The sequence below is a fragment of the Corvus moneduloides genome, chromosome 6 (assembly GCF_009650955.1).
Source record: "Corvus moneduloides isolate bCorMon1 chromosome 6, bCorMon1.pri, whole genome shotgun sequence".
Lineage (NCBI taxonomy): Eukaryota > Metazoa > Chordata > Aves > Passeriformes > Corvidae > Corvus > Corvus moneduloides.
In genome coordinates this window covers 62717328-62745306 of record NC_045481.1, presented here as the reverse complement: position 1 = coordinate 62745306, position 27979 = coordinate 62717328, and the positions used below count along the sequence as shown (strand labels likewise).

The following is a 27979-nucleotide window of genomic DNA, read 5'->3' as shown; positions in this document are numbered from 1 at the left end:
AACGACTCCAAACTGAGCTCAGTGTGGGAATCGGGGTGTCCCCGAGGACAGGCACCCTCCATCTTGGCACGCCCTCCCCGGGCACTACTTTGGGGTGCCCAGGATCATGTAGAAGGTCCCGGGCTGGGGCAGGAAGCCGATGGCTTGCAGGGCACGCAGCGAGGCCGTGTTGTGGGGCCGTACGGCGCCGTAGACGGGGAAGCCGCGGGCGTGCAGCTCCCGGCCTATGGCGGCCACCACGACCCCGGTGAGGCCGTGGCCGCGCCAGGCGGGCACCGTGTAGCCGTGGCGCAGGCAGCCCTGCCCGTCCAGCAGGCTCCAGCACACCGGGCGGCCCCGCGGGCCCAGCAGGCAGGCGGAGGGCAGCGTCCGCACCAGCCCCAGCAGGAACGCCTGGCTGCGGGCATTGCCCCCCAGGGCCCACGTGGCGTTGAGCAGCGGGACGTGGGAGGGGGACACGGGCGCCAGGCGCAGGCCCGGGGGTATCCTGCAACGGGGCATGGAGGAGGGGGGCATGCTGAACCCTGTTCCCAGCCGGGATGGCAGATGGGATGGGATTGGGAACCCTGGTGCCACCCAGAGATGGAATCTGGGGCCCTTGTTTCCCCTAGGGATGGGATTGGGTACGCCCCTGTGCCACCCAGGGGTGTGCCCAGTGAACCCACTCAAGTCACCCAGTGATCCCTGTCCCACTCAGGGAAGTGCTCAGAAACCCCTGTGCCACCCAGGGGTGTGCTCAGTGATCCCACTCATGCCACCCTGTGCCACTCAGGGATATGCTCGGAAACCCCTGTGCCACCAAGGGATGTGACTATGACCCCCCTGTGCTACCCAGAAATGTGACAGGTCTCCATGTGCCACCCAGGGACGTGACTGGCCCCCCAGTGCCCATGTCCCCCAGTGCCCCATGTGCCTCAGTGCCCCATGTCCCCCAGTGCCCCTCACTCACTGCCTGCGGGGCTGGGGGGGCTCGGGGCTAATCAACGCCCGGTGCTGGATCGTCTCCACCTTCAGCCCCCTGGCACTGGCCACCTCCCGTACGGCCTCGTCCAGCCCATCCTGCATCCCTGGAACCCTCTGTCAGCTGGACAGGGGACCCAGACAGTGGGTAGGGGAGCCCTGTGTCCCCCCCAGTGCCATCCTTACCCATAATCTGGAAGGCCCGTGCCCCGGTCACCGCCTCCGTGCCCCCCAGCAGTGCCTGCAGGGCTCCCTTGTCCCGGTAGAACACAGCCAGCTGGTTGGTGTAGTAGTCCCTGGGGTCCCTGTGCTCCTGGAAGGGACATGGGGCTGAGAGTGGCACCCTGATTCCCAGCCCCCCGGTGTGTGGGGTGCTGCTGCCAGGACAGGGACACCCGGGGCAGCACCTCTGGGCGCAGGCGGGTCAGGACAATGCCGAAATGGGGCCAGGAGTCCACCAGCACCTCGTGGGAGGCTGGGTTCCCCCTGGCCACCGTCATCACAGTCCCCAGGACCTGCAGGACAGGGTCCTTGTCACCAGCAGGGCAGGGGAGAGGGGACAGAGGGGTGCCCAGAGTCCCCGGGGTTCCCTCACCAGCAGGGGAGAGGGGACAGAGGGATCAGCAACACCGACAGGGCAAGGGTGAGGGGACAAAGGGGCCCCCAGGGACTCTGTCACCAGCAGGACAGGGCAGAGGGGACAGAGGGGTCAGAGGGGTCCCTGTCACCGGCAGGGTGGTGGGCAGGCTCTTCCGCAGGGCCTCCTCCAGGAGCTGCAGCTGGGCTGGGCACCTCAGGATCTGCATGGCTCTGTGACCGTGGGGCAGGCAGTGACACCGAGGATCCGTGGGGCGCTGGTGGCACTGGGGCAGTGTCCCAGAGTGTCCCAGCTGAGCACCCGTCCCCAGGCGGCCACAGGGCTGGCCCAGTGCCCAGTGCCCAGCAGGATGGACCCTGCCCGCTGCCCCCCAAGGCAGGGGGCACTCGCTGGCCCGTGACAGCTGGTGTTAACCATTGTCACCGAGTGCCACACAGTCTCCAGACTCCCACTCCAAGGCCCTCTGGGACCCACAGACTCAGGATTGTTGCAGGGTGAGTGCTGGAGGAGCTGGGGACCATGGGGAAAGGGATAGGGACAGGGGCCACGCCTGGTGGTCCTGTCCCCCTGTTATCGAGGGTCTCTCAGCAGGACCATGCAGATCCTGACGCACCCAGCCCAGCTGCAGCGCCTGGAGGGGATCCTGAGGAAGAGCCTGCCCCTCGCCCTGCCGGTGATGGGGCCCCCTGTGTCACCAGGGACCCTTTTGTCACCCTGTCCCCCACACCTGCCCCCCTCCCCCTAGCTCTGACCCCACATCTGCCCCCATGTCCCCCATATCTAGCCCCCATCCCTGACCCCCATCTGTCCCCTCCTTGTCCCCCACTGCTGACCCCCCCTCTCCCCCAGGTTTTCGGGGCAGTACTGAACATCAACCGGGGCAACCCTGGCCAGTTCGAGGTGCTGGTGGACAAATGGCCCGAATTCGGTGCTGTGCTGGCCCGGCCCAGCGGAGAGGTAGCCAGCGGGGACACGGGGCACAGTAGAGGGGGTCGGTGACACGGTGCCCTGGCACGTGGCAGGTGTGCTCAGAGCACCCGTGGGTGCCCCCAGGTGCCGGTGAACGATGGCTACTGGAACACACAGGCAGCGTTTTACCGGGACCTGGGGGCGTACCGGGCGCTGCTGGAGACCCCCGGGTGCCTGCGCTGGGATGTCGCCTTCACCCTCATCGGTGGCCTGGGGACACCGGGGTCCTGGGGGGCACTGGGCATGCTGTGAGGGGTGCCGGGCAGCACTGGGAGCGTGGGACACTGGGGAGAGCTGTTGGAGGCAGGGAGGAACTGGGAGGCACTGGTGGAGGGTATTGGAGGTGCTGGGCGACACTGGGGATGGGTGTTTGGGTGCTGGGGAGCACTGGAGGCACGGCTTGGTGTGCTGGGGTGGGGTTTGATGGGTGATGTCAGTGGGAAGTGTTGGGGCGGGATTTAGGGATGCCGGGGAGCACCGTTGTTGGATTTGGGGGTGCTGGGGTGCACCGGGGAATTGCACTGCTGGGGACCCTGGGAGCAGGGTCTTGGGGGGCACTGGGGTTGGACTTGGAGGTGCTGGGGGCACTGGGGAGTACTGTGGTTGTACTTGGGGGAGCTGGGAGCAGGATTTGAGTACTGGGAACAACGGAAGCAGGGATTTGGGTGCAGGAAATAGAGACTGGGGTTGCAGGTAGCTCCTGGGGACACTGAGGAGGACACTGGGGTCACACAGAGGGGCTGGGGACAGGGATGGTGGGGTGTAGGGGGAGCAGGACCCCCTGACATCCCCATCCCCAGGGCTACAGGATGGGGTGACCACGGTGTCCCAGGACCTGGCGGGGAGGAAGGGCGTGGAGCTGGACATCGTCGAGTACTACTCCTACTGGCACCCTGACCCCAGCACCATGCCGGAGCCCCGGTGAGAGGCCCCCAGCCCCGTCCCCACATGGGGACACCCCTGAGCCCCCCACTGACCCCCGCCTCCCCCAGGCCGGCCCCCGGGGTGCGGGTGGGCTCCCTGCAGCCCTCGCATGTGGACCTGCTCAACAACACGTGGCCCTACGGGGGGAATGCCCGCAGCCGGCGCTACCTGGCCGAGATTTTGGGGCGCTTCCCGCAAGTGTGCCTGCAGGATGGCAGCGGGGAGCCCGTCGCCTGGGTGCTGACGGATCATTTCGGGACGGGCACCCACAGCTACACCCTGCCCGAGCAGCGGCGGCGCGGCCACATGCAGGTGGCACTGACGGTGGCGGCGCAGCGGGCGCAGGCCCGCGGGTTCCCCACGTTCGGGCACACGGCGCTGGGCAACCGGCCCATGCAGCAGCTGCAGGAGCTGCTGGGCCACCAGCGCCTGCCTGGGGTCTGCCGCTACATCCTGCACAATCCCAGCCTGGACAGGGATGGGCCCTGAGGCCCTGCTGTCCCCTCTCCACGCCGGAGAAAAGCCAACCTCAAATTAAAGAGCGGTGTGGAGTCTCTGATGGTTTCTGTGGGGTTTTGTGTCCCCCCAGCACTGACTGTTGCAGCGGTGACACGGCTTGGTGGCTCACGTGTCACCACTGAGGGAAACAGCGGGGTCCCCTGGGAGTCACCCCGTCCCAGGGCACGCTTCTCAGTTATTCTCAGTTTCCCAAGGGAGGGCTGAAAGCCTCAGGCAAATCTGCAGTGGTGGCACCTGCAGTGTCACCCCCTCACCCGGGACGGTGTCACTACAGCTGGGGGTGGCACAGGCACTGGAGGGACAGACAGTGACACACAGGACAGAGTGGGACGGGGCAGAGGGTGACAGTGTCACAGCGTGAGTCATGGTTTGGAGGCTGATGGGGATAGACAGGGGGGTGACAAGATCCAGGGTGATGGGCAGTGCTGGGATGAGGGTGACAATGTTGATGGGGACAGGGAGAAGAACCACAGGCGTGACAATGCCAGAGGGTAGTGGGCGCAATTGGGAGGGTGACAGTGCCAGGGGCAATAGGGAACACTGAGATGGAGGTGACAGTGCCCTCGGGGTGACAGAAGCTGCCGCGGGGGTGACAGTGTGGGGGGTGGCGAGGACAACTGGGGGGGTGACAGCACCCGGGGACAGCCGGGGGTGTCGAGAGGGGCGGGGGACCGGGACCACCGCCAGGGTGGCAGTGGCCGAGAGTGTCCATAGCCGGTTCCCCAGCCCGGCCCCGCCGCTTCCGCCCGGCCACAGGCAGGGGAGGGGGCGGGTCCCTCCCTCCCGCTGGTTCCCGGTAGCGGCGGGTCCCGCCCTGTTCCCGGTAGCGGCGGGGCCGTGCCAGCTCCATGTCGCGCAGGGCCATGGAGCAGCCCCGGCGCATCACCGACTCCTTCCCGCGGCGGCGGCGGCGGGGCCCCGGGCGGCCCCCGGGCAGGCTCAAGGACAAGAAGGACAAGGACAAAGTGCAGGTGAAGGTGAAGGTGCAGGTGCGGGACTGTCCCAGCGCCCCCTCGCAGCCCCCCGTGGACCCGGCGCTCCTGGAGATGCTGCGGCGCTTCGACCTCTCCTGGGAATACGGACCCTGCACCGGTGAGCACCCCCGGTTGTCCCGGTGGCCCCGGGCTCCCCCCGGCCCCGCTGACCCCCGGTATCCTGCAGGGATCACCCGCCTGCAGCGCTGGGAGCGGGCACAAGAGCTGGGGCTGAGCCCCCCCGGCCCCATCCGTGACGCCCTTCTGGAGCACCGGGACAACCCCGACGTCACCTACAGGTGGGTGTGGAGTGGGATGGGTGCGTGGGGGGCACAGGGCATCCTGTCCCGGTGCCCCCCACCCTTCCCGCTGACCCCCGCTGTGCCCCCGCAGCCTCTGGCACGAGTACGAGCTCTGAGGCGCCGCGCCGAGGGAATGGGGGGGACCATTCCCGACGCTCCCAGACCCTATTCCAGGGACACCGGGCGGATTAAAGCTGGTGTGAGCGAAGGAAGGGGTGCTGTGTGCTGTCTGGGGGGGCACGGGGCGGGGTGAAGCCCTTGGGGTGCAGGGGGAGGGCAGGGAGTTGCATCCCCCCCCAAAAAAAAACCAGGTGGGGTGTCCAGCCACACAGTTTTAATGCCACCCAACTGCGACGCAGGGGGAAAAATCAGCTCTTGGGTGGAGAAAGGGAGGTGGGATTTTTTTCTCCAGAAATGGGGGGAAAAAATGAAGAATGAGGTATAAAATCAGTTGAAAGTGAGCACAGAGGGGTGAGGCAGGTGGCTGTGGGTTGTGGTGATGTTCTGCAGTGGGGTGGGAAGTGTGACAGCGTCCTGTGGGATTCAGATGTTTATTAGCCCTAATTAGCAGCTTTGCTGTGTGCAGAATCGTAAATAACAGGATATGTCTGTTAATTATTCGGGTTATCAATGACTTAATTCACCAGCTTTTTCTGTTGCTTTATCAATAAAATTAATAGTTTCTATCCCAAGGCTGCAATGGAGCGTCGGAGCTGGCAGTAACCTGGAATGGCGTGGGATGGGTGGGGGGACACCCACAGCTCCCATCCCACTCACACTGCAGGCTCCCGACCTTCTGGATTGCATTACCCAGCCAGATCTTACTCCTCTGTTGGAGCTGCAGTCCCTTGGATATCTTTTACAGGGACACAATTCCTCTGCTGGGGACGGGACTGAGGTGTTTAGGTGGACCCCCAAAAAATAACCACTCCACAGCCAGCCAGCCCAGGGTTGTGCCCCCCTGGTGGGAAGAAGGAGGGAGATTCCCATGCTCCTTCCTTAGCAGAGGGTAAGTCCCAACCTGGTGGGTGTCCCAGGAAGGGGGGAAGTGTCTGGGATAGCTCCAGCCACAGGAACAACCCAAGGAGATGGACAGTAGCAGCCTCAGGGGCAGTACCAGCCAGGAATCTCCTTCCCTGGGAGAAGGGTTTAGGTGAGATTTTGGGAAGAAATTCCTCCCTGTGAGGGTCTGAGGCCCTGGCACAGGTTGCCCAGAAAGCTGTGGAAGTGCCCGAGGCCAAGTTGGACGGGGCTTGAAGCAACCTGGGATGGTGGAAGGTGTACTGTGGGTCAGGAGTGACATAACATGAAGGGACACCATGGTGGGAAGGGGGTGACACCATGACAGTGAGTGGCAGGGTGTGCCCAGCCTGCCCCTCTGCCACGGCCACAGCGGGCTGCAGGCTTTCTGCCCACTTCACTCCTTCGTTGCCGGGCCCCGGGACTGCCCCGGTCCCGCTTCCAGCACCAATTTCAGAGTTAATTCCAGCCCAGGCTCCAGTTCGGGCCTAGGCCGCAAGGGTTGCCGTGGCAACCCGGAAGTTGTGCTTCTCGCGCAAAGGCCGCCGGGAGTTGTGGTTCCCTGCGTGCCGCACAACATGGCGCGGCTGGGTCCTTGTGCGCGCCCGCCTCCCGCAGCCCCCAGAGCCCTCACTCTGGCCCCTGCTGACGGCGCCCCACCCTCCACGTGCTCAGGGCCACAGAGCCATCAGGGGGCTGCCATTTCCACACTTTATTGCCGGTGCAGGAGCGGTGTCGGTGTTCTGTGCGTGCGGGGCTGAGGCAGAGGCGCCTCCCACCCCCAGAGCGCGGGCGTGGCGTGGGCGGGGCGCTCCGGCTCGATGACCCCCGGCCCCGGGACAGGCCTCACCCCCTCGTTGCCGTGGCAGCGGGGGGGCCCTGTCCCACCTCCCCCAAATCAAGGAGTGGGTTCATCAGTGTGGGCGTTGTCAGGCGCAGGGGTGTGGCACTGGGCGTGGTCGTCACTGTGGGTGTGGTCACCGAAGGGGGCGGGGCCGCCATCCAGGCTGGCCTGGCGCACCACCCCCCGCGGGCGGGACGAGGGTCGTGGCCTCGGCGAGGGATCCCCCACTTCCTCCGCGGCCTTGAACACCTGAGGGGGGACAGCAGGGTCATCCCATGCCGCTGTCACCCTGCGGCCGCAACCCTCAGCCCACCCCGGCCGCCGCTCACCTCCCCGACCAGGGGCTCCCCGAGCAGCTCGGGGGGCTCGGGGGTCTCCAGCAGGCTGATGGTCCGCATGACGGCGCACAGGGAGATGCGGGGCCGCCGAGAGGCCCCCAGCAGCCCCCCGCCGGCTGCCTCCTCCTCAGAGGGCTGCGGGGACGCCAGCGGGGAGGACAGCGGGGACAGGATGCTCGTGTCCCTCGCGGTGTCCTCTTCGGGGTGCGGCGTCCTCTCGGCCGCCCGGGGCTCCCACAGGCTGCTGTGCCGGCTGCCACAGACCTGTCAATCAGCACCTGGCCACGCCCCCCGCTTGGGGCCACACCCACTCGGCAGGGTGGGGTTCCCATAGGCTCCTCCCCCACAAAATTCACCCCTCCCCGAATAGGGCCCCACCCACTCCACCCTCAGGGGTGTGGTCACAACAGCCCCACCCTCTTATCACACAGGGGTGTGGTTAGCCCAGGCCCCACCCCCTTGGTCCCTCCCACCTGTCCCCATTCACCTGCTCGTGCCCACCTGCCCTCACTCCCTTGGCCCCACCCTGCTGTCCCCACCCTGTCCCCACGCACCTGGCGCTCAGGATGCCCTGGTAGAAGTCGAGCTGGCGCATGAAGCCGGGGTTGGGCAGGACGCCGGGCCGGCGGTGCCGGACATGCCGCAGCGCCCGCTCCAGGGACCACCCGAATTCCTTCATGGCGTAGGCCAGCACCGTGGCGGCCGAGCGGCTCAGCCCCATCCGGCAGTGCACCAGTGCCCGGCCTCCCGCCGCCCTGTGGCACCCACTGCTGGCACCATGGCACGGGGGACACTCGGGGACACCGTGTTCACAGGGCTCCCAGTGCCCGCCTGCTGTCCCAGGATCCCCAGGGCTCCCAGCATCCCCCAGCCACCCCGGTGTCCCTGGGAACTCTGGTGTCCCCAAGGATCCCCTGCCCCAGAGTCCCCAAGCTCCCAGTGTACCCCGGCACCTCATTCATCAAGGCCCCCTCCCCGTGCCCCCCTCTCCCCTGGCCCCACCTCCAGCCCCTGCCCCTCTGTGCCCACGATGTCCCCCCTGGTGTCACCCCCCGTGCCCACCAACCGGACGCGGGAGAGGAAGAGGAAGGTGTCGTTCCAGTGGGGCAGGAGCTCGGCTGCCTCCTCGTCGTACACCCGCACGTTCATGTACGTGAACAGTGCCGGGAAGAAGTTGTCGATCTCCCGCGCCACGTTCAGGATGTGGGTGACCCTGCGGTGACACGGGTGACACCCCAGTGGCATCCCATGATGACCCCATGACAGTGCCACCCCCTGCTCACCTATTCTGCTGCAGCTCCTCCAGGTTGGCCGCGTTCCACTCGGAGCCCTGTGTGGTGACAGCGGTGAGGGGTGGGGACGCTGCCACCCGCCCTGCTTGCCCCGCCCGCCCCGCTGCCCACCAGGAAGAGGTGCGGGAAGATGCGGGAAGGCCGATCCATCTGCGCCAGCACCAGCAGCATCTCGTTGTCGATGAAATCCTTGTGCTCGGCCAGGCTGTGCCCCGTGCGCCGCTCCAACTCCTCCCGCACCTGGGCAGCGCCCCGGGTGAGGGATGGTCCTGCCCGGCCCCACCTGTCCCCAGGACCCCCTGCCCGGTGCCACCCACCTCCTTGGAGGTGACGTTCTCCAGGTCGGCGCTGGCCATCACGTCCCGCAGCAGCGCCCGCACCGCCTGCTCCGACAGCTCTGGCATCGCCGGCCTGGCACCGGCACGGCCTTGTCACTGGTGCCACCTGCCCCACCCAGACCACGCCCTGCCAGAGAGTGGCCGGCAGGCTGTGGGGCGTGGCAGGGGCGTGGCGGGGAGCTTACCGGAGGGGCGTGGGCGAGGCCGGACGCACGGACTCGAGGTCGGCCATGGCCAGCCACTCGTTGAGGCAGCTCTGCTCCGAGCCCAGCTCCGCCGCGTAGCTGCGGGCCCAGGCCAGCGCGGGGCCGCCGGGGATGTGCCCGCCGCGGGCAGCGTCCTCACAGGCGCGGTGCAGCTCCTGCAGCACGGCCCTGCCGCACAGCACCTGCCACCCCTGCACTGCCAGCGCCACCCTGACAGCTGTGTCCCCTCACTGGCTGTCCCCAGCGTGTGGGTGCCACCCAGACCCTCCCCAGCTCTATCCCTATGACTGTGCCCAGGTGCCCATGGTGGTGCCCATGGTGGTGCTCGTGGTGATCCCCAAACCCCCGCTGCCCACATCCCCGTGTCCAGCTTGGTGCCCACGTCCCCGTGCCCAGGATGGTGACAGCATCCCCTGTGCCCATGGCAGTGCCCAAATCTCCAGTCCCCGAGGTGGTGCCCACCCCCCTTGTGCTCACCATGCCACCCACACCCCCCGTGCCCAGGGTGGTCCCCACGCCCCCTGTGCCCCCAGTCACACGCGGGCCTCTCTCACCACATGGTCTGCACAGAGATGGGCTTGAAGATGCGGGTCTGTCCCCCCGATGTCACGCTGAACCCCCTGGGCACCGTGGGGATGCGCATGGGTCAGGGCATGCACCCCAGCCCCTCTAAGCCCCTCCCTGTCCCAAAATTCCAGCCTGCCCTTACCCGTCGCCGTCGAGGAACACCTGGGTGTCGCTCCAGAGGGGCAGCACCATGCCCAGGGTGCAGTGGGCGGCCCTGGGGCGGGCAGAGGTCAGGGGGTGCCGACGCCCCCCCGGGCCCCCCCCGTGCCCCGCTCACCCCTCGTGGGCGAAATCCACTCCCAGCAGCGCCGTCTCCGCCTCGGCTCCCTCCTCCTCCGGGCGCACGACCAGCAGGTACCGCACCCGCCGTGGCCGCGCCGACTCCAGCCGCACCGCCTGCAGGAAAGGGGGCATTGGAGGGGGGATCTGTCCCTTCCCAGTGCTCCCAGTGCTCCCAGTGACCGAGAAGAAGTATCAGGCAGGGCCATTTCCCCTCCTCATCACATCCTATTCCATCCCTGTCCCCATCCCATCTTATCTCCATCTTGTCCTCATCTTACAACATCCCCATTCCCATTCTATTCCCACCCCATCCTACCATGCCCCCATGCTGTCCATATCCCACTCCCATTCCTTTCCTCTCTCTGTTCCCATCCCCATTCTGTCCCATCCCAATCCTCTCCTGTCCTGTGCTCTCCCCATCCTGTCCCCACCTTCATCCCATCCCCATCTGCAGCCCAGCCCATTCTGTCCCATCCTGTCAATTTTCTCTCCCCACCTTGTCCCCATCCATATCCCATCCCCGTTCCTGTCCCCATCCCATCCCCATGTTCCTGGAGGGGGGGATTCGTGCCTCACCAGCCGGATGGCGTCCTGGGGGCGCAGCAGCTGCATCATGAGGTGCAGGTGCTGCTCCTGCTGTCCTGGGGCCTGGCTGGGGGTCTCAGTCGGGGGGGGCTCGGCCGGGGGGTGCTCCTCCGCAGGCAGCAGCACCGCAGCCCCCTTGACCACGACGAAGCTCTGCCTGGGGGGCAGGAGGGTCCTGAGCACCCGGGGCACCCCCAGAGTGCTGCCCCAAGGCAGGGGCAACTGTGTCCCCTCCCCAGCCCGGGGCTTCGGAGCCCCCTCTCACCGTCGCTGCAGTTGGCCACGTCTGGGAGCATCTTCCTCCTGCAAATTGGGAGGCGATTCCTGGGGGGAATGTGACCCCAGGGCATGGACCAGACCCCACAAGCTCCCCTCAGCACAGACACCACAGTCTGGTGATCCCATAACAACACCCACCCCCTCCAAAGAGTGTGGGCCCCACGGTGGGGCATGGGGGCCCTTTGGGGGTCCCGCTGTGGAGATGGATCCTTGGGCACCCCCCTCGGGATGGCAGGGGGGGTCCTGTCCCTGTGCCCCCCACCCCTGGCTGGGTGGAAGTGCTGGAAGGGGGGGCCTGAGCACCCAGAAAAGGCCCAGTGGTTACTGGAGGAAGAGGGGAAGGGGGCACTGGGGGGCACTGGGACAGCTAAGGGACCGGGAGCGCTGGGGAAAGTGGGAGCAACTTGGGACAACCGCCCTCCCCCCTTCACACCCCCATATTCCTCCCTTAACTTCGGGAAAACCTCAGCGGGGAGCACAGGAAACTCCAACACGTGCTGAGGGCAACTCGGCTCCCAGTAAACTCCCAGTAAAGTCCCATCGGAAGCGCCTGGGATAACCCCGCACCGGGAGCGACCAGAGCAACCTTCCCCCCTCCACCTCCGCGCTGGGACGGCCCGGGACCTTCCGCACCGGGAATCCCCGGGGCTCCGAGACACCCCCGCACAGCCCGCACTCCTCACACCGGCATCCCCCACACCGGCCCATTCCCCCAGGGCACCGCGACCCGCAGGAGCTCCGGGATCCCCCCGCGGTCCTTCCCGTACGCCCGCACCGGGAGCCCCCGCGGTTCTGGGACCGCCCGTACTCCCCCGGGAGCCCCTGTGCCAGCCCGCACCGGGATCTCCCGGGGCTCCGGGACCCCCCGCCCCCCCCCTTGCCGTCCCTGCCGGGATGCCCCGGCCCGGCGCCGCACTCACCGCGGGGCCCCCGGCGGAGCCCCCCGCCCGCCGCACCGTCACCAGCGCCATGCCCCGCCGCGCCGCCCCCCCGCACCAGGAAGCGCCTCCGCTGCCCCGCCCGATCGGGAACGGGAACGGGAGCGGGAGCGGGCACGGCCCCGGGCACGGCCTGGCACGGCACGGCCCCCCTCCGCCACGGAAACACGGCAGCCGGGACCCCTAGACCGCCCTCCGTCAGAACGGGACCTCCCCGGCGCCCCGGAGCCCCCCCGGGACCCACATCGGTGTGGGCAAGGCAGGATTGACACTCCAGCACTTGGGACACCCCCAGTTCCTCTGAAAGTGGGAGCCCCCCGGCACGTGGGACCCTCCCCCAGGTCCCCAGAATGTGTGACGCCCTCCCCAGATCCCCAGAAACTGTGGACCCCCCTAGGGCCACCGGCATCTGGGACACGCCAGGTTTCATCCGGTGGGATTCCCCCAACTGTCCCCGGCAGGTCACCCCCAAAGAACCCCTTGTCACCCCATGGCTCCCCAGCCAAATTCCCCCTCCCTGGGCAGGGGTCTTTTCCCGAGTAATATAAACGAAATAAATCAATCCCTGGGCCAGGAACGGGGGCACAGGGCCAGATTTGGGGCGAGCTGAAGAGAAGCACCCCACCAGTGCCACCCACACGCTTACTGGGTGAGCCCCACCACCTGAGCCCCACCCCACGTGCAGGATCCATCCCTTTTCCCACGCTCCACCCATGGGACACCCCACCCATCACCCCCCAGGCACAGACAAGCGTGTGTGTATATATATATATATATGTATATGTATATGTACAGACATTCGGGGCCCCCCTGCCCCGCACTGCCCCAAAGCATGGGGCCTGGGGGTCCCCCGCAGCCCCCCCCCCCACACTGGAGTGCCTTAAAATAGGGGTCACCCACATCCCACGGGGATCCCTGGGTCCGTCCTGCCCCCCACGGGGTCACGGTACAACACCAAAGAGGAGGGGGGTCCCTAGGGAGGGGTCCTGGGCATTGGGGTGTCCCTGGAGGGGGGGGTCCCCAGGTGAGGGTCCCTGGGCTGAGGTTTGGGCCTGGCAGGAGAAGAGCCCTGGATTGGGGGTCCCGGGGGTAGGAGGATCCCTGGATCAAATTCCCCACTGCGGGAGCTGTGCCCACATCAGGGGGGTCCCCATCACGGCGGGGCCACACCGGCACCGGCTGCTGCCCAGGCGCTGGGGCGTCCTGGTGTGGGACAGTGCCCACATTGGGGTGTCCCCTGGGTGGGGTGTCCCTATCCCTGCAAGGGGTGTCCCCACGTGGGACATCCGTGTCCCTGCATGGGGTGACCCCACATGGGACACCCTCGTCCCTGCGTGGGACGTCCCTGTCCCGGCGTGGAGCGCCCCGGGGCGCTACTTCTCGGTGAGGGAGAGGCGCAGGATGCGCTGGAGCTCCTCGTCCTCCTCACGCCGCCGCCGCTCCCGCTCCTCCTGCTCCCGCTCCGACAGCGCCATGGCCAAGCGCAGCTGCTCCGCAAAGCTGCCGTACCCGGGGGGGCCCGGGGGGCTCCCGCCGCCCGCTCCTGGGGGACTCCCGGCGGCCGGGGGCTCGGCGCTGGGCCCGGCCTGCAGCAGCATGCTCTCCTGCAGGGCCCTGGCGAGGGGACAGCAGCAGGGCCACACCCTTGTCACAGGAGTCACACCCCCTCTGGCACACCTGTGCCCCACCCCAGGTGGCCACACCTCCTTCACAGCCCCATATTGGACTGGAGAGCCACGCCCTGTCCCACATGCCCCGCCCAGATGCTAGCCACACCCACACCCGCGGTTAGCCACGCCCATTATGACCACACCCTTTGGGCAGCAAGAAGCTCCTCCCGTGGCCCCACCCTGACACCTTTAACCCCTGCCCCTCCGACCCCCACGGACCCTGTACCTGCCCCACCCTGACACCTTTAACCCCTGCCCCTCCCAGTCTGGCCCCGCCCAGGTGAGGTGGGTGGGGGCACCCCCGGGCCACGCCCCCACGGATGGGGTTCCATGGATGGAACCTCACCTTTCCAGCTGCAGGTCCTCGTCGTAGGGCGGCGGCTCCGCGCCAGGGCGGGTGTTGGTCAGCGCCTCCCAGATGGTCACCTGTGGGGCGCAGCCACACGTGAGGGACGTGCCCAGGCGCGTGTGGGGCGCGTCCAGGCGAGGGGGTGCGGCCGCACCTGGTCGGTCTCGGTGCCGGCATCCAGCAGGCTCTGCTGGATGGCGAACTGCAGCAGGTCGTCGTCCTCATCCCGCAGGGGCTCGCTGCGCCCCGCGCCCAGCACCGTGTACCCCGCCGGCACCTCGAACACGCCCGCCTCCACCTCGCACGGGAAAGGCCACGCTGCTGCGCATGGGGGGCCGTCAGCACCCTTGGGTGTCCCCACGGCACCCCGCATCCATGACACATTGCGCCCACAGCACCCCACGGCACCCCCACAGCTCCCCATGGCATGCTACAACACCCCACATCACCCCACTGCATGCCCACCCCACTCCGTATCCACGGAATCCCGGCACTCCCTGGTGCCAGGACCCTGCCAGCCCCACCTCTGGGCCCGGAGGGCTGGGTGCCAGGGGGGTGGGCGCCGGGGGGCTCCTGGGGGGCACAGATCCGCACGGAGCCCAGGGGCTGGTCACACCCGCACAGGTTGCTGAAGGTGATGCGGGCGTTGAGCACGTGGAACAGGGGGATCTCTGTGGGTACAACAGTCAATTAAGGCCCCAGTGAAGCCCTGCCCCTAATTAACCCCGCCCCAAAGGAAGCTTTCCCTCTCACCGATCTTGACGGGGAAGCCAGGGGGCAGCTTGAGGGTGATGAAGTCGCGCAGTTTGGCGAAGTGGGCGTTGGAGATGGCCATGAGGTCGATGATGGGTGTCACCTGCTCCGCCAGCGACAGCGGGTGCTGCTCGCACAGCCACAGCGTCGCCTTGAACCTGCCCGGGCACCGCCGTGGGCACGGGGACCCAGTGGGGCCACGGGCGACCAGCACTGCCCCAGGACCCTGGCCACACCCCCGGGGTATGGACACCCAGTGGCACGGCCCCAAGGACCCTGTCACCACCCCATGGGTGCTGATGTCCAGTGCCACTGTCCTGGGAGTCCATCATCACCTCACTGCCACTTCCTGGGACCTGGCACCACCCCCATGTCACAGCCCCTGGGATGCCATCACCACCCCCAGGGCTCCTGTCACCTGGTGTTCCGTCCCTTGGGATCCCATCTCCACCCCCTGTAACTCCTGACACCCAGTGCCACATCCCCAGGACCTTGTCACCATCCCATAGGTCCTGACCCCGGGGCGGTGGCCTCACCTCTGCACCTTGCTGGACATCTCAATGGGGCGCCCGATGTTGCGGGTCTCCAGGTCGAAGTGGGGGTCGAAGTACTCCTCGGGGGTGATGGCCGTGGGGTTGGTGGGGCTGGCAGCCTGCAGAACAGGTGCCTGTGGGGACACTGGCACCGCTCAGCCCCCCCTGGAGACCCCCAGTTCCCCAGGGACCCCCTGGGATGGCCACTCACCCCGTTGTGGGTGCCGTGCTGCTGCGCGATGCCCAGGAAGGAGTGGAAGGGTGTCTTGGAGCCTGCAGGGGAGAGGGAGGTGCAGGGGTGAGCTGTGGGCAGTGGGGGGGACCCCCGGGGCTGGCACGGGTCACACCCCTCATGGGTGACACCCCGCACGCCTGTCACACGTCACACGCACAGTGTCCCACGCCTGACACGTGTGCCACCCAGGAAGGGTGGCGTGCCCCCGCCGTGTACAGGCCCCCTGACTGGCTGACGGGGCTGTCACCTTTGCTGCGTGACTTGTCCTGGTCAGAGAGATGCTCCGTCCTGGTCTTGGTCACCAGCTCGACGTTGCTGGCACTGTACACCTGGTGTGGGGACAACATCAGCCCTGGCCCACTCCAGGCCGTCCCGAGCATCCCCCCCTGCCTCCGTGCTCACCTTGGCCTCGTAGCCGCTGACCACCTCCATCTTCTCCGAGCGCCAGCCCCAGATCCCAGACTTGTTCCTGGGGGAGGAGGGAGGCCTCAGGTCACCCTCTTGCACCAGCGTTTCCTTCCCCTCCGCCCGCGCTTCCCCCTCGCGCGGCCCCTTCCCGCTGAGCGCTGCTCTTCCCAGCCCCCTCCCACCTCTCGAAGGCGATATTCCGGGTGTCCAGGTGCGTGGAGACGATGGGCGAGGTGAGCCGGCCGGCCACGTGCTCCTCGGTGGGCTGCATGGCCGCCAGCAGCAGCTCGGGCTCGTGCAGGGCCAGCGCCAGCGTCTCCGTGTACACCACCTGCTTGTCGTGGTCCACCTCCATCACCACGGCCCCCTCGTCTGCGTGGGGACACGGGTGGGGTCAGTGCCCAGGCCCTCATGATATCCCCCGGCCTGGAGGTGGTTTGGAGGAATTGGGTATGTGAGGGGGACCCCTCAGGAAGGAAGAATTGGGGTCCCCATGGAGTGGCTATAGAAGATCTGGGGGAATTGGGGGTCCATCGAGGTACATGTAGGGGCTCAGGTGGTCCCCTCAGCATGGGGGAATTGGGGTGTCCATGGAGTCACTACAGAGGATCTGGGGAACAAGGGGTCCCTGGTACGTGCAAGGACTGAGGTGTCCCCCTCAGGACGGGGGAACTGAAATCCCAGGGGGGCCCTCTGGGAGATCTGGGAGGTCCTTATGAGAGTATTTATAGTGCAGGGGGCCTGGGGGATCCCCAGGGGAGTCCCTGTAGGGTATATGGGGTCTTTACAGGGGCGCACTTAGAGTGCAGGGGGTCTGCGGCTCCACACAGTGACCAGAAGGCCCCCAGGGAATCCAGACAGCTCTTTACAGTGGTGTACTTATGGTGCAGGGAGTCTGGGGTGACTGAAGGGTCCTGGGGGGCCGCGGGGGGGGGGGGTTTGAGCTGACCTTCCCCCTTGAAGATGTAGCTGCGGCGGCCGCGCTGCCACGTCATGTGCTCGAAGCCCAGCAGGGTGGTGTCCACCCGCAGGCTCTCGCCGCGCTTCCACACGCGGTACACATCACTGGGACACACCTTGGACACCAGGGGCACTGCGGGCACAGGGACCCCTCAGCCCCGCAGCTGGGGGAGACCCTGGCGACCCCCTTCCCCCGCCCAGCCCGGCCACACTCACCCCAGCTGGTGAACTCCCACTTCATCTCCACGTAGAAGTCGGATGCCTGGAAGGGATGAGGAGCATGGTGGGGGATGTGTGGGGTGGCTGGGGGCTCCCTGCTGGGGTCACTGGGGAGGGGGGGAGCCTTGAGCAAAGGGATGGGGATCCCTACTGGGGTCCTGGCAGAGTGGGGCGATGTGGGGAGTGTCCCTGGGGAGGTCTGGGGGTGCAGGGTGCAGTTCTGAGGGGCCGTACCCGCCGCAGCTTGCTGAGCAGCTCAGGGATGCCAGCGAGGCGCCGCGTCGCACGCTGGTAGTCGCGGTACTGGAGCACCAGTTGCACCATCTCGGGGTCCCCCGTGCTCACCGCCTCCTGCAGCACTGGGGACACGGGGCGCCGTCAGCCAGGGTCACCCGCACCCCTGGATGGTGTCCCCAAGTCCCCGTGGTGGCCCCGTACCCGTCCATCCGTTGGCGTTCTCCCGGCCCACGTTGGCGTTGTGCCGCAGCAGCACCCGCACCGACTCCAGGTGGCCCAGGGACACGGCCAGCTCCAGGGGCGTCCGGCCACGCGGGTCCGTCAGCTCCACGTCGTGCTGGAAAGGTGGCGGGGTCACTGTCCCCTCCCCGTGCCACCCCAGTGCCCCCCCTGCACCTCCCGTGCTCCCAAGGCCTGGTGCTCCCAGCCCCCTCTTCTCCCAGTGCTGCTAACCCGATCCCAGAGCTCCCAGTTGCTTCCAGGCCTTTGGTGCTACAGCCCCGTATTATCCCAGTGTCACCAGTCCTTCCAGCGCCACCAGTTCTTCCAGTGCTCCCAGTCCCCTGAGTCCCAGTCTCCCCTGGTACTCCCAGTCCCCACAGCGCTCCCGGTCTTCCTCCTGTGTTCCCAGTTCCCCCAGGTGCTCCCCGTGGTGTCCTCCCCACCCAGTGCAGCCAGCTCCCCACACTCCCAGTCTTCCCAGCCTCCCTCCAGTTCCCCCAGTGCCCTGTGTCCCCAGCTCCCCCAGTGCTCCTAGTTCTCCCAGTCCCCTGTGCCCCCAGTCTCTCCTAGTGCTTCCAGTCCCTCTGCAATGCTCCCAGTCTTCTCCCAGTGCTCCCAGTGCCTGTGTCCCCAGCCTTCCCTAGCGCTCTCAGTCTCTCTCCAGTGCTCCCAGTCCCTCAAGGCTCCCCAGTCCCCGCAGTGCTCCCGGTCCTTCCAGCCCTCCCAGCATCCCCCCCCACCCCCCCGCGCAGAGCGCTCCCGGTTTCCTCCAGAGCTCCCAGTCCCCCCCAGCATTCCCAGTGCTCCCAGTCCCCCCACCCCCGCGCTGCGGGCCCCGCCGTTCTCCTCCCCATCCCCTCCCGTTCCCGGTGCCGGTGCGTGGGGGGGTGCCCGCTGCCCGGCGCCGCTCCCGGTGCCGCTCCCGGCGCCGTTCCCACCGTCCCCGCGCGCAGGGCGCTGTCCAGCGCCTGGTGCCGGTTGTGCCAGACGAGCCGGTGCAGCGGGAAGGTGTCGGCGGGCCGGGCCATCCCGGCACCATGTCCCCGGGGCCGCCGGGGCGGACGGACCGGGCCGCAGCGCGGGGCCTGCCCGCAATGGCTGCGCGGGGGCGGCGGCGGCGCAGCGCGGCGGCGCGGGGCGGAGCCGCACCGGGCACCGGGAACAGGCAACGGCACCGGGAGCGGCGGATGGCAGCGGGAACAGGGAACGGCATCGCCGCCGGGAGCGGCGCACGGCAGCGGGAACGGGAAAAGGGAACGGGCATCGGCACCAGGCACGGGCACCGGCAAAGGGAACGAGAACGGGGCACCAGGGAGGGGAACAGGCGCCGGACACGGGAATAGCATCGGCATCGGGAACGGGAGTGGGAGCAGGCACTGGGAACGGCACCGGGCACCGTGGTTTTGGGCACCGCCACTGCAGCAGAACCGGGAATGGGACTGGAACCGGCACCGGCCACAGTCCGGGGCTGCCCCCTCTCCCCCCTCCCGCTCGGGTTGACCCCAGGGACCCGTTAGCCCCCAGCTGACCCCCGCTACCGGGGGCTGCCGGTGCCCGGGGCTCCCTGACCCGTTCTATGTCATGACATCAGGGGGTACCTGCTGCTCGGAACCATCGTGCACCCAGTCACGGGTTTATCCCATCCCATCCCGTCCCGTCCCGTCCCGTCCCGTCCCATCCCATCCCATCCCCTCCCGGCCCTGCCGCTCCCCAGGAATGCCGGAGCACCGGCCCGGCTGCGCCGCGCCCCAACGCGCTGCCCGCAGGCTGGGTGCGGGCTGGAGAGGTGGCACCTGCACTGTCTGGTGACAAGGGACAACCAAGATCATCCCTGGGGACAGGGCAGCAACGGGGGACACGACCCCCGGCACCCCCCGCTGGCCCGGCACCCCCATTCTGTGGGACTTGGGGATGCTCTGGGATGTCCCAGAGTGCTGGTGTGTCCACAGGGGGACATAGAGGAAGCTCCCACACGACAGGAGGTGTCTAGCACTCCGTGCCACCCTCGGCGGGCATGGAGACATCTCCCCCCCCCCTCCCCCCCCCCCCGCAAGTGAGGTGGAGCCGGATGATGTTTTTGTATCCTTTTATTATAAAAACTCTTTTTTTTCTTTTGCATTCTCACATCTCTGCTCATGAAAACCTCACTCACCCAACTGCCCCGGCCCTGCCCAGTGCCCCCCTGCCCGGTGCCCCCCCAGCCCCGGGAGCAGAGCGACCAGAGACCAATATTTACAGATGCTGCCAGGGACTGGCGGGGCATGGGGCACCCCTGTGCCCACCCCCTGGCTGATTTAGGGGAGGTCCCACCTCCTCCTTCCTCCTCGGGAGGGAGGGCAGGGGGTGCCCTGGGGAGGGGCAGGAGGGGCAGCGGCAGAGCCGGGGGCGCAGGGGACCCGTGGCACAGTATTTACAGGGGGTCCCCCCGGGCACACACTCACTCACACAGAGCCACACACACACACACACGAGGGGTTGTCACCCACGGGACGGGCACAGCCGCGCGGGGAGGAGGGGACGCGCCGGCTGGGGGGGTCCCACCGGCCCCCTTTGGCACACGCGGCACTGGGAAGCGGGCGGGAGGGACGGGGGCTGCCTTCATCTGAGCCGGAGAGTTCCTGGAGGACCGGGGGGCACACCGGGGAGAGGGTGCCGGGCGTCACCGCAGCCACGCCCCCGGGTGACACCGGCACCGGGCGTGTCCCCCCCCCCCGCACCCCCCTCCTTCTGGGCACACAGAGAGCGGGGGGGACACGCGGGAACCCAACCCAATAAATTAGAGGCGGGGTGGGAAGGGGGAAGGGGGCTCGGGGAGGGGTCAGAGCCCGTTGGGGGAGCGCTGGATGAACGGCACTTTGCTGAGCTCCACCACGGGCGAGCGGGGCTTGTTCTGCATGCGGGGCACCCGCTGCAGCAGCTGCTGCGCCTGGCGCTGTGCGTCCCGCAGCTCCTTCCGCCACTGCACCAGCTCGGGGTCGCTCTGCGGGGCAGGGAACTGCGTCAGGAAGGGAGACAGGGCAGGGGACGGGGCGGGCAGGGATTGCCGGGGTTCCAGGGCTGTGGGGTTACCCCACGTTTTCAGTATCGATGCCCTGGCATGGCTTGAAGGACTAAACGTGCAGGGCCAGTGACCAGCAAGGGGCGGCTAGCAGGCAGCAGAGGGGATGGCTAGCAGGCAGCAGGAGGTGGCCAGCAGCCAGGGGGTGGCGGGGGGGGGACACTCACATCGCACTGCAGCACGAACTGCTTGCCCCCGCGGATGCGGAGCAGGATGCACTTGCGCTCCTTCACCTGCGTCTCCTCCACCGAGTCGATCTCCTCCATGGTGAGCAGGGACTGCTGGGGGGACAGGCTCAGCCCGGCCCCCGGGGTCCCCCCAGGGGTCCCTCACCCCTCATCCCGCCGGTGCCGTGCCCTCCTTACCGGCGACTCGCCCTCCCCACGCCACTCCAGGCGGTTGGGGAAGAGGTAGAAGTAGCGGCGCTGCCACTGCGTCAGGAAGGGGTTGCCCAGCTTGGCCATGTAGCCGTGCATGATGCAGTCCTTGCCCATGGCGTACTCTGGAATCACAGGGAGGCGGGATCAGCACCCGGCACGTGGCCGGGGGTGCTTCAGGCTGGGGGTCCCCGGCGCCACTCACCCTCCTCGTGCCCCAGCTGCTTGTTCTTGGCCTTCTTGCGAGCCTCCAGCTTGTCGGTGTCGGCGTTGACGGTGTCGAAGACAGTCTCGGTGACCTCCTGCTGCCAGCGCTCCGAGATGGTGAGCGGGAAGTTGCGGTACAGCTCCTGGTCGCTCTCCAGCAGCTGGGCAGGGCGGGATGCAGGGGTGAGGGGCTGCAGGACACCCCACGCCCCCACGCTCGGCCCCTGTGCCCGCTACCTTGATGCCCTTGGTGTCCTCCTCGTCGAAGGAGCCGATGTCGAAGGCGTCGGCCGCGTTCACCTCGCCGCGGGGCGGGACGAGGGGTGGCGGGTACTGCGGGCAGCAAGGGGGGTCACAGGGGTGACCGCCCACATCTGTGTCCCTGTCCCTGTCCCCAGCCACGGGCACACACCCCTCACCTTCTGCAGGAACACCATCTGCCAGTCCAGGCCCTTGAAGAAGGGCTCTTCCTTCACCTCCTGCGCTCTGGGGAGGGAGGAGGGCGGGTGACCACAGCTGCAGGGGGGCTGTGCCACACGCTCTGCCTGGTCCCCTGGGGGCCTTGGGGACACTCACCCTCGCCCCATGCAGCCCAGGCGCCGGTTGACGTCCCGCTGCAGCAGCCCCTCGAGCAGGGAGCGCAGCTCCGGGGAGAAGGAGTCCGGCAGCTCCACGGCCTGCAGGAGATTCCGTGAGCACGCCAGTGAGCGGGGACAGGGACACACACTGACACACAGAGGGGCACAAACATGTGCTCCAGGCCGGGAACAGCTGTCCCTGAGCCCCTGTGTGCCCCTCAGGCCAGTGGGTGCCACGGCAGAACAGCGGTGCCCATGCCTTGCCCACGGCCCCCTCAGTGCCCCCACGCACCATGGTGAGGGTCATCCGGTCGATCTCGTGCTTGTCCTTCGTCTTGTGCTGCCGGAACGGGCTGTGCCTGCAGCATGGAGGGAGACAGGGCTCAGCAGTGCCCAGCTGCGCCCAGCTGTGTCCAGCTGTGCCCAACTGAGCCCATACTCACCCCCGGAGCAGCTTGAAGAGCATGCAGCCCAGCGAGAACCAGTCGGCGCTGCTGTCGTAGGCCACCCCCTTCTGCAGCACCTCCGGCGCCATGTACCCGTGGGTGCCCCTGGGGAGGGGGCACAGGGGGGTCAGGGGCCGCCCCGGGCGGGGGGGCAGGGCGGGCAGGGGTGTGGGCACACTCACACGCTGGCGTGGGGCTTCTTCTTGGAGAAGTCGCAGGCCAGGCCCAGGTCGGAGATGCGGACGTGGCCGAACTCGTCCAGGAGGATGTTTGCCGGCTGCAGACACACCGTGTGACACCCTGAGCCCCAGAATGGCCCGTGGGAAGGGGGGTGGCGAGCCTGGGGGGGCTCTGTGGGATTTGGGGGTGTCCGAGAGCCCCCCGAAGTGTCAGGGTGCCCGCGGATTTTGCTGTCAGGGTGCCTGTGGGACCTGAGGGTGCCCTCTGGGCTTGGGGAGTGCCCACAGCATTCGGAGGGCTCCTGCAGCGTCTGTGACACCTGTGGGTGCCCACAGGGTCCTGGAGGGGTTTCTGAAGGCTCGGGGATGTCCTGTGGGTGGGGACGGTCACCTTGAGGTCGCGGTACACCACGAAGCGGCTGTGCATGTGCTCCAGGCCCAGGATGATCTCGGCCGCGTAGAACCTCATCTCTGCCTCCGAGAAGACGCCGTGCTGGGACAGGTGATAGTGCAGGTCCCCCCCTGTGGGAACAGGGATCGGCTGTCACCCAGGGCAGCTGTGGGAAGGGGGCTCTGAGCCACGGGGGCCCTCAGGGCCGGGGTCTCACCATTCATGAGGTCGAGGATGAAGCTGAGCTTGTCGGGCGTGTGGAAGGCGTAGGACATGCACACGATGAATGGGCAGTCCTGGCGGGAGACACGGGGTCACCCTCCCTGTCCCCATGCCCTGTCCCCTGTCCCCTGCCCAGCACCCGTGTCCCCTCACCCCGGTGCTGACGAGGGACAACATGATGCGCTCGTTGAGGGCCAGCGTCTCGCCCTGCTTCATCTTGATGCGTTTCTTGTCCAAGCACTTCATGGCGTACCTGGGGGACGGACATGGAGTCCCTGCAGCCACCATGTCCCCACAGCAGGGCCAGCACCCAGCTCCCGCCCACATCCCTGCCAGCCCTGGGTGCTCGCAGCCAGGACAATATTCCCACAACACCCTGACACAGCAAAGCCACTGTGGATGCCCCTGGGACCGCCCAGCACCCCCAGATCCCGGGAGGGTCTCTCCATGTGGGAGCATTCCCGTTACATTTTGCCCGTGTCCGCTTTCCGGCAGCCATAGACCTCCCCGAAGCCGCCGCGGCCGATGATTCGGTGAACACTGAAGTCGTTCATGGTGAGCTGGAGGGGTGAGGAGGAGACTGGGGTGAGCCTGGACAGCACCCCCCTGCCCCAGTTTTCCCAGTGAGGGACACGGAGGCTCCCTGGAAGCACATCCCCCTCCCTGGGAGGTGAGGGGCAGGGATTCCTGCTCACATGGATGTTCAGCTCCACGTTCTTCCACTGGCAGAACCGTGTGAACTTGTCACTGCAAGGAAAAACAGAGGGCAAGAGTGGAGATCCCAGAGCAACACCATCCTCTAAGACTCCCTGGATTTGTCTGGACACTTGGGAAAGGAAGAGACCCCTCAGTGCCCAGTGTGGGGCCCCCTGGTGGCTCTCTGGGAAGGGAGACCCTGGTCCCCAGTGCGAGGGGACACCCCGATCCACACGGGAATTTCCTCCCAACTCACCTCTCAATGAATTTCTGGAAGATGCCCCCACGCAGGTTCTGGCAGATCTCCTCAATGTAGGGCTGGGGAGGACACGGGGCTCAGCGCTGGCTCCCCAGGGCCACCCAGGCCACCCCTATCCCATCACTACGTGGGGTCTCCTCCACCCCTGGGATTTCACATCCCCCCACTGCCGCTTCCAGGCTCTCGGGGATGCTTCTGCCACCTCAGTCTCTGGGGACCCCAACACCACCAGCCCTGGGGAGCCCTAGGGTGACATCCAGGGTGCCAAGCACCTCCCTCTGAGGACCCCCTGCTACCTCCAGCCCTCAGTCTTCCACCACTCCATGGCAACCACAAGCAACCTCCCTCACTCCCAGCACCCCAGGGACCCGCTCACCATTCCTTGGGGTCCCCATTCCTCCTGGGACACCCCCCTCCCGTCACCCCCAGCCCCCCTCTAAGGATTAACTCTCCGAGTGCCACAGGTGGCAGGGACCCTTCCCTGTCCCAGGTGATGCCCACCTGGAAGAGGTCTGGGGGCACCTGCTTCTTGCTCAGGCGGCTCTGGACGTGCTCCGTGGCGCTCTTGGAGAAGGGCTGTGAGGGGGACAGCACCGTGTCACCTCGGGCAGAAGGGACAGCGGCCAGGCCGGGCTGCGTGAGGCAGGAATCCACAGAGGAACCACCATCCACAGGGCTGGGATGTGGCTCCCAGGACGGAGCCTGTGAGGGGTTTGGAGCTCCCTCTGAGGACGCTGTGGGCACACTGGGGACATCCCTCCCGCCCCCCAGGGGCTGGCACTCACGTGGGAGCAGGCCAGCAGCTCCTTCATGATGTAATGGTCGAAGATGTGGCGGCTCCGGGCAGCTCGCTCCTCCTCCGAGTCCAGCTTCTCGTACTTCTTGATCTGGACAGGGCACAGCTCCAGTGGCACCAGGGCACACAGGATGCTGGGAATCGTGGCCCCTCTGGGTGCCACCGTCCCATGGGAGAGCATCTCCTGGCTCCCTGGGCCCTGTGTCTGTGGTGCCCGTGGGCCCTGGAGGTACCAACCCCACCCCAGCCCTCCTGGTGAACAGGGGGGGCTGTCGCTGGGGTGCCCTGCCTCACCTCCTCATAAAATTCCATCAGGGGCTTGGCCTCCTCGGCCTGGTTGAAGGCAAAATCCCGGAAGAGCAGGTAGCCTGCAGGGACAGAGCCACGGCGTGAGAGGTGACAGCCCCCCAGCCTGGACCAAGGGACACAGGGACATCCCCTGGGCCTGCCCAGCCCTGCTGCCACCCCAGTGCCAGGCTCGGCGAAGGGGAAGTGCCAAGCAGGGACCGGTGAGGACTTGGCAGGGTGACAGGGTGACAAGGACACGGCTGGCACATGGAGCAGCGCCCTGGGACAGCACGGGGCACTGAGGGGGCTGCTGTGGGGCACACTGGAGCAGGGGCACGGGCGGGCACACGGAGCAGGGCGGACGTGCCCGGAAACCGCCGGAGCCGGCAGGAGGAAGTGAGAGGCGCTTCCTGCCCCGGACGGTTTGCGCTGGCGTGGGGGGAAGTGACAGGGCGGGGGACACAGGGTGGGAAATGTGGCGCAGCCCCCCGGCACCCTTGTCCAGCCTGGCCCCACAACCCTCCTGCCATTCCCACGGCCACTCTCGCTCTCATGGTGGCCACCAGTGCAGCCCCCCAGCCCAGCCACGCTTGCCCCTGTGCTTGTGGGCGCTGGCCACGGTGCCCCCCATGTCCACCACAGCCCCTGTGTCCCCAGCTCACCAATCTTCTGTGTGAAGATCTTGTCAAATGTCACCTCTCCCCGGTCCTCCAGGTACTTCTGCATGACGCTGCGGATGCTGGGGACACACCGGAGGGGCTCAGCCGTGCCCCTGACGGACCCCTGCTCCCCACCCGTCCTCTCCTGCTCCTCCCATGTCCCCAAGCCCTGGTGGCATGCATGTCCTACCATCCCGTGTGTCCCCACCCAAGTGTGGCACGTTGCTGGGTGCCAGGACCACAGCGTGTCCCGTGCACTGGGGGCCAAGGGAGGGTGGGGACAAGTGCCCCCCCTAAAAAAGCTTCCCAGGTGCCTGGCAGTGAAGGCGCAGGAGGGCACCGGGGTCTGGCGGGGGGAGAGGGGACCGTGACCCTCTGCACACCTGGGTACAGGTGTGTGTGTGTGTGAGGTGTGTCTCCACACGGGTGTGACACTGCGGGGACAGAGGGGCCACACAGCTGGGTGGGACTGTGTCTGTGTGTCCGGCAGGATGTGTGTGTGTCCGTGTCCATGTGTCCGTGTTTGTGTATCCCTGTGTCAGGCAGGAAATGCGTATGTGTGCGTCCATGTCCGTGTGTCTGTCTGTGCAACAGGCGTGACGCGTGTGTGTCCGTATCCGTGTGTGTCCATGTCCCCGTGTCCATGTCCGTGTGTCCGGGCAGGTGTGACCGGCACACACGTGTGCAGGAGGCGTCCGTGACCCGCGGGCGGGTGCGAGCGGTGCCGGGAGGGGGTGCCCGGGGGACCGGCGGTGGCGGTGCCGGGGGCGGACAGACGGACGGACAAGCGGAGGGGCAGCGGCGGGGCCTCACCTGGGCTCGGGCAGGACGATCCTCTTGCTGGCGCGGGCGGCGGGCGCGGCGCGGCTCTTCTCCATGGCCATCAGGTAACTCACGTCCGCCAGCACCGCCTCCAGGTCCGCCATCGTGCCGCGCCGCCGGCCCCGCCGCCGCCGCCGCACCGGCCCCGGCCCGACCCGACCCGCCGGCCCCGGAACCGGAACCGCGCCCGGAAGCGGAACGGGGCCGGAGAGGAGCCGGGCGGAGGAGCGGGGAGCGGCCGGGAGGGGCTCGGCGGCCCCGGGACGCGGGCGGCGGCAGCGCCCGGCAGCGCCCGGAGCGGCGGGAGCGGAGCGCGGAACGGGGCGCGGCCGCACCGGGACGCGGGGCGGGGACAGCGGGGCCGGGCGGGGACAGCGCCGCCGCCACGCCCGCCCGGGAGGGGCCGTGACACCGGCTGTGGCACTGGCGGTGTGTGCGACACCGGGTGTGTGCGTGTGACACGCTGTGTGTGACACTGGGTGCGACACCGGATGCGAGTGTGACAGCGGGTGTGTGTGCCAGCGTGGGGGTGTGACACCGTGGGTGTAGCGCCGTCTCTGTGTGTGGCGCCGTGGGTGTGACACGGTGTGAGAGACACCACGGGTGTGTGTGACAGTGGCTCTGTGTGTGTGTGTGACATCGCGTGTGTCATTCCACGCCGCGCAGTGTGCGACCACAGGTGCCACGCGTGGCAGCAGGTGTCACCGTGTGTGACCGCGTCACCACGTGTGTGTGACACCGTGCGCGGGCTCCCTGTCCCCGAGGCCAGGGGGGGACACCTGGAGGGGACAGGCAAGGGGTCGGGGCGCTGAGATTCGCTTGGCCTGGTGCCCAGGCGAGGCACGTGGTGGCACTTGGGGACCAGGGCACAGGGAGCGTGACAGTGGCCTCAGCCACCCGTGGAGGGTGGTGTCACCTGCCCTGTGTCTCGCCATGCAAATGTCACGGCCCAGCCGCCGCGGGGACCTGGGCCGTGACATCCCCGCAGGGTGGGGGACAGTAAATGTCACCCTGGTGGCCCAGGAATCCGCTGGGAGGGGGCAGGTTTCCCAAGGGATGTGGAGGGCAAGGGCCCCACAGGCCTCTGGAGGACCTGGGGCCCTGGCAGGAGGTGATGGGACACGGGGACAGCTGCCACCACCCGGCAGGAGACAGTGGGGACACCGGGACAGCTGCCACCACCGACGGTGCTCCAGTTTCCTCTCTGGCAGCTGGGACAGCCCCAGTGCTGGGGACAGGGGGGACACAGGAGGTCCCAGCCCTGGCCTTGTTCCCTCCACTTCCCTCCCAGCCAAACGGGAAGAGCTCACACTCATGGATTTTAGTTGTTGGTTTGGTTATTTTTTTTCAAATTTTTTTTATTCCAAAAATCCACCCCCAAGAAGCAATTCTTTCCCTTGGGAGGCTGGGATTCTTCCCTCCCCCCACAACAGCTCGCCCAGCCTGGTGGGAATATGGTATGAGCAAAGAGCCTCTCTGA

General features: G+C 67.5%; 6 protein-coding genes across 10 annotated transcripts; 2 read left to right on the top strand and 4 right to left on the bottom strand.

The window, feature by feature from the left end:
* Positions 1 to 45: 45 nt before the first annotated feature.
* On the bottom strand, positions 46 to 1799 carry LOC116445383 (glycine N-acyltransferase-like protein 3). Its single transcript, XM_032111966.1, has 5 exons — positions 1689 to 1799; positions 1368 to 1475; positions 1147 to 1273; positions 950 to 1067; positions 46 to 487 (listed from the first exon to the last, which is right to left on the bottom strand). Exons 1-5 carry the CDS (start codon positions 1764 to 1766, stop codon positions 85 to 87), a joined length of 834 nt encoding a protein of 277 aa, XP_031967857.1. The 5' UTR covers positions 1767 to 1799; the 3' UTR covers positions 46 to 84.
* LOC116445380 (glycine N-acyltransferase-like protein 3) lies at positions 1688 to 4007 on the top strand. 2 transcript variants are annotated; one of them, XM_032111961.1, is made up of 6 exons: positions 1688 to 2052; positions 2150 to 2231; positions 2408 to 2515; positions 2612 to 2732; positions 3328 to 3448; positions 3520 to 4007. In XM_032111961.1, the coding sequence occupies exons 2-6, from the start codon at positions 2154 to 2156 to the stop codon at positions 3938 to 3940; spliced, it is 849 nt and encodes a 282-aa protein (XP_031967852.1). In that variant the 5' UTR covers positions 1688 to 2052; positions 2150 to 2153; the 3' UTR covers positions 3941 to 4007. The 2 variants fall into 2 exon arrangements, with proteins under 2 accessions (XP_031967852.1, XP_031967853.1); XM_032111962.1 differs by having other exon boundaries at positions 2147 to 2231.
* A 747-nt stretch (positions 4008 to 4754) lies between these two features.
* On the top strand, positions 4755 to 5938 carry POLD4 (DNA polymerase delta 4, accessory subunit). Its single transcript, XM_032112019.1, has 3 exons — positions 4755 to 5062; positions 5132 to 5243; positions 5338 to 5938. Exons 1-3 carry the CDS (start codon positions 4819 to 4821, stop codon positions 5360 to 5362), a joined length of 381 nt encoding a protein of 126 aa, XP_031967910.1. The 5' UTR covers positions 4755 to 4818; the 3' UTR covers positions 5363 to 5938.
* A 1025-nt stretch (positions 5939 to 6963) lies between these two features.
* On the bottom strand, positions 6964 to 11845 carry SSH3 (slingshot protein phosphatase 3). 2 transcript variants are annotated; one of them, XM_032111838.1, is made up of 13 exons: positions 10984 to 11842; positions 10710 to 10875; positions 10129 to 10247; positions 9994 to 10065; positions 9839 to 9904; positions 9264 to 9452; positions 9058 to 9151; positions 8852 to 8980; positions 8732 to 8778; positions 8515 to 8661; positions 8003 to 8203; positions 7440 to 7701; positions 6964 to 7359 (listed from the first exon to the last, which is right to left on the bottom strand). In XM_032111838.1, exons 1-13 carry the CDS (start codon positions 11121 to 11123, stop codon positions 7165 to 7167), a joined length of 1827 nt encoding a protein of 608 aa, XP_031967729.1. In that variant the 5' UTR covers positions 11124 to 11842; the 3' UTR covers positions 6964 to 7164. The 2 variants fall into 2 exon arrangements, with proteins under 2 accessions (XP_031967729.1, XP_031967730.1); XM_032111839.1 differs by lacking the exon at positions 6964 to 7359 and having other exon boundaries at positions 7485 to 7701; positions 8511 to 8661; positions 10984 to 11845.
* Positions 11846 to 12693: 848 nt separating this feature from the next.
* Positions 12694 to 18632, bottom strand: ANKRD13D (ankyrin repeat domain 13D). Of its 2 annotated transcripts, none has more exons than XM_032111833.1 (15): positions 18460 to 18632; positions 17501 to 17636; positions 17297 to 17421; positions 17060 to 17105; positions 16833 to 16976; positions 16066 to 16255; positions 15878 to 15944; positions 15723 to 15804; positions 15452 to 15513; positions 15244 to 15374; positions 14708 to 14865; positions 14479 to 14625; positions 14109 to 14275; positions 13952 to 14031; positions 12694 to 13549 (listed from the first exon to the last, which is right to left on the bottom strand). In XM_032111833.1, the coding sequence occupies exons 1-15, from the start codon at positions 18547 to 18549 to the stop codon at positions 13309 to 13311; spliced, it is 1866 nt and encodes a 621-aa protein (XP_031967724.1). In that variant the 5' UTR covers positions 18550 to 18632; the 3' UTR covers positions 12694 to 13308. The 2 variants fall into 2 exon arrangements, with proteins under 2 accessions (XP_031967724.1, XP_031967726.1); XM_032111835.1 differs by having other exon boundaries at positions 14109 to 14272.
* A 958-nt stretch (positions 18633 to 19590) lies between these two features.
* Positions 19591 to 26620, bottom strand: GRK2 (G protein-coupled receptor kinase 2). 2 transcript variants are annotated; one of them, XM_032111829.1, is made up of 21 exons: positions 26491 to 26620; positions 25681 to 25757; positions 25025 to 25098; positions 24720 to 24821; positions 24436 to 24510; positions 23932 to 23993; positions 23675 to 23726; positions 23448 to 23539; positions 23133 to 23232; positions 22975 to 23053; positions 22758 to 22888; positions 22370 to 22464; positions 22185 to 22292; positions 22034 to 22100; positions 21740 to 21840; positions 21583 to 21649; positions 21401 to 21496; positions 21162 to 21324; positions 20945 to 21081; positions 20747 to 20860; positions 19591 to 20501 (listed from the first exon to the last, which is right to left on the bottom strand). In XM_032111829.1, exons 1-21 carry the CDS (start codon positions 26601 to 26603, stop codon positions 20340 to 20342), a joined length of 2067 nt encoding a protein of 688 aa, XP_031967720.1. In that variant the 5' UTR covers positions 26604 to 26620; the 3' UTR covers positions 19591 to 20339. The 2 variants fall into 2 exon arrangements, with proteins under 2 accessions (XP_031967720.1, XP_031967721.1); XM_032111830.1 differs by having other exon boundaries at positions 20747 to 20857.
* Between the last annotated feature and the right edge of the window lie 1359 nt (positions 26621 to 27979).

What these genes read in the sequence shown, in the direction of transcription:
- ANKRD13D (XM_032111833.1), bottom strand. Translation starts at nt 18,549, where the DNA reads ATGGCCCGGCCCGCCGACACCTTCCCGCTGCACCGGCTCGTCTGGCAC. An exon ending in TGCTCAGCAAGCTGCGGCGG is followed by an intron (nt 17,106 to 17,296) that starts GTACGGCCCCTC and finishes CATCCCTTCCAG; the next exon opens with GCATCCGACTTCTACGTGGA. An exon ending in TCAGCGGCTACGAGGCCAAG is followed by an intron (nt 15,805 to 15,877) that starts GTGAGCACGGAG and finishes TCCCCACACCAG; the next exon opens with GTGTACAGTGCCAGCAACGT.
- POLD4 (XM_032112019.1), top strand. Translation starts at nt 4,819, where the DNA reads ATGTCGCGCAGGGCCATGGAGCAGCCCCGGCGCATCACCGACTCCTTC. An exon ending in GGAATACGGACCCTGCACCG is followed by an intron (nt 5,063 to 5,131) that starts GTGAGCACCCCC and finishes GGTATCCTGCAG; the next exon opens with GGATCACCCGCCTGCAGCGC. An exon ending in AACCCCGACGTCACCTACAG is followed by an intron (nt 5,244 to 5,337) that starts GTGGGTGTGGAG and finishes GTGCCCCCGCAG; the next exon opens with CCTCTGGCACGAGTACGAGC.
- SSH3 (XM_032111838.1), bottom strand. Translation starts at nt 11,123, where the DNA reads ATGGGATCACCAGACTGTGGTGTCTGTGCTGAGGGGAGCTTGTGGGGT. An exon ending in AGAACGTCACCTCCAAGGAG is followed by an intron (nt 8,981 to 9,057) that starts GTGGGTGGCACC and finishes GGCGCTGCCCAG; the next exon opens with GTGCGGGAGGAGTTGGAGCG. An exon ending in CAGGGCATCCTGAGCGCCAG is followed by an intron (nt 7,702 to 8,002) that starts GTGCGTGGGGAC and finishes GGTCTGTGGCAG; the next exon opens with CCGGCACAGCAGCCTGTGGG.
- GRK2 (XM_032111829.1), bottom strand. Translation starts at nt 26,603, where the DNA reads ATGGCGGACCTGGAGGCGGTGCTGGCGGACGTGAGTTACCTGATGGCC. An exon ending in AAGAAGCCCCACGCCAGCGT is followed by an intron (nt 22,293 to 22,369) that starts GTGAGTGTGCCC and finishes CCCCCTCCCCAG; the next exon opens with GGGCACCCACGGGTACATGG. An exon ending in ACCGGATGACCCTCACCATG is followed by an intron (nt 21,841 to 22,033) that starts GTGCGTGGGGGC and finishes AATCTCCTGCAG; the next exon opens with GCCGTGGAGCTGCCGGACTC.
- LOC116445383 (XM_032111966.1), bottom strand. Translation starts at nt 1,766, where the DNA reads ATGCAGATCCTGAGGTGCCCAGCCCAGCTGCAGCTCCTGGAGGAGGCC. An exon ending in TGACCCGCCTGCGCCCAGAG is followed by an intron (nt 1,274 to 1,367) that starts GTGCTGCCCCGG and finishes TGTCCCTTCCAG; the next exon opens with GAGCACAGGGACCCCAGGGA. An exon ending in ACGGGCCTTCCAGATTATGG is followed by an intron (nt 1,068 to 1,146) that starts GTAAGGATGGCA and finishes AGAGGGTTCCAG; the next exon opens with GGATGCAGGATGGGCTGGAC.
- LOC116445380 (XM_032111961.1), top strand. Translation starts at nt 2,154, where the DNA reads ATGCAGATCCTGACGCACCCAGCCCAGCTGCAGCGCCTGGAGGGGATC. An exon ending in TGTCGCCTTCACCCTCATCG is followed by an intron (nt 2,733 to 3,327) that starts GTGGCCTGGGGA and finishes CCCCATCCCCAG; the next exon opens with GGCTACAGGATGGGGTGACC. An exon ending in AGCACCATGCCGGAGCCCCG is followed by an intron (nt 3,449 to 3,519) that starts GTGAGAGGCCCC and finishes CGCCTCCCCCAG; the next exon opens with GCCGGCCCCCGGGGTGCGGG.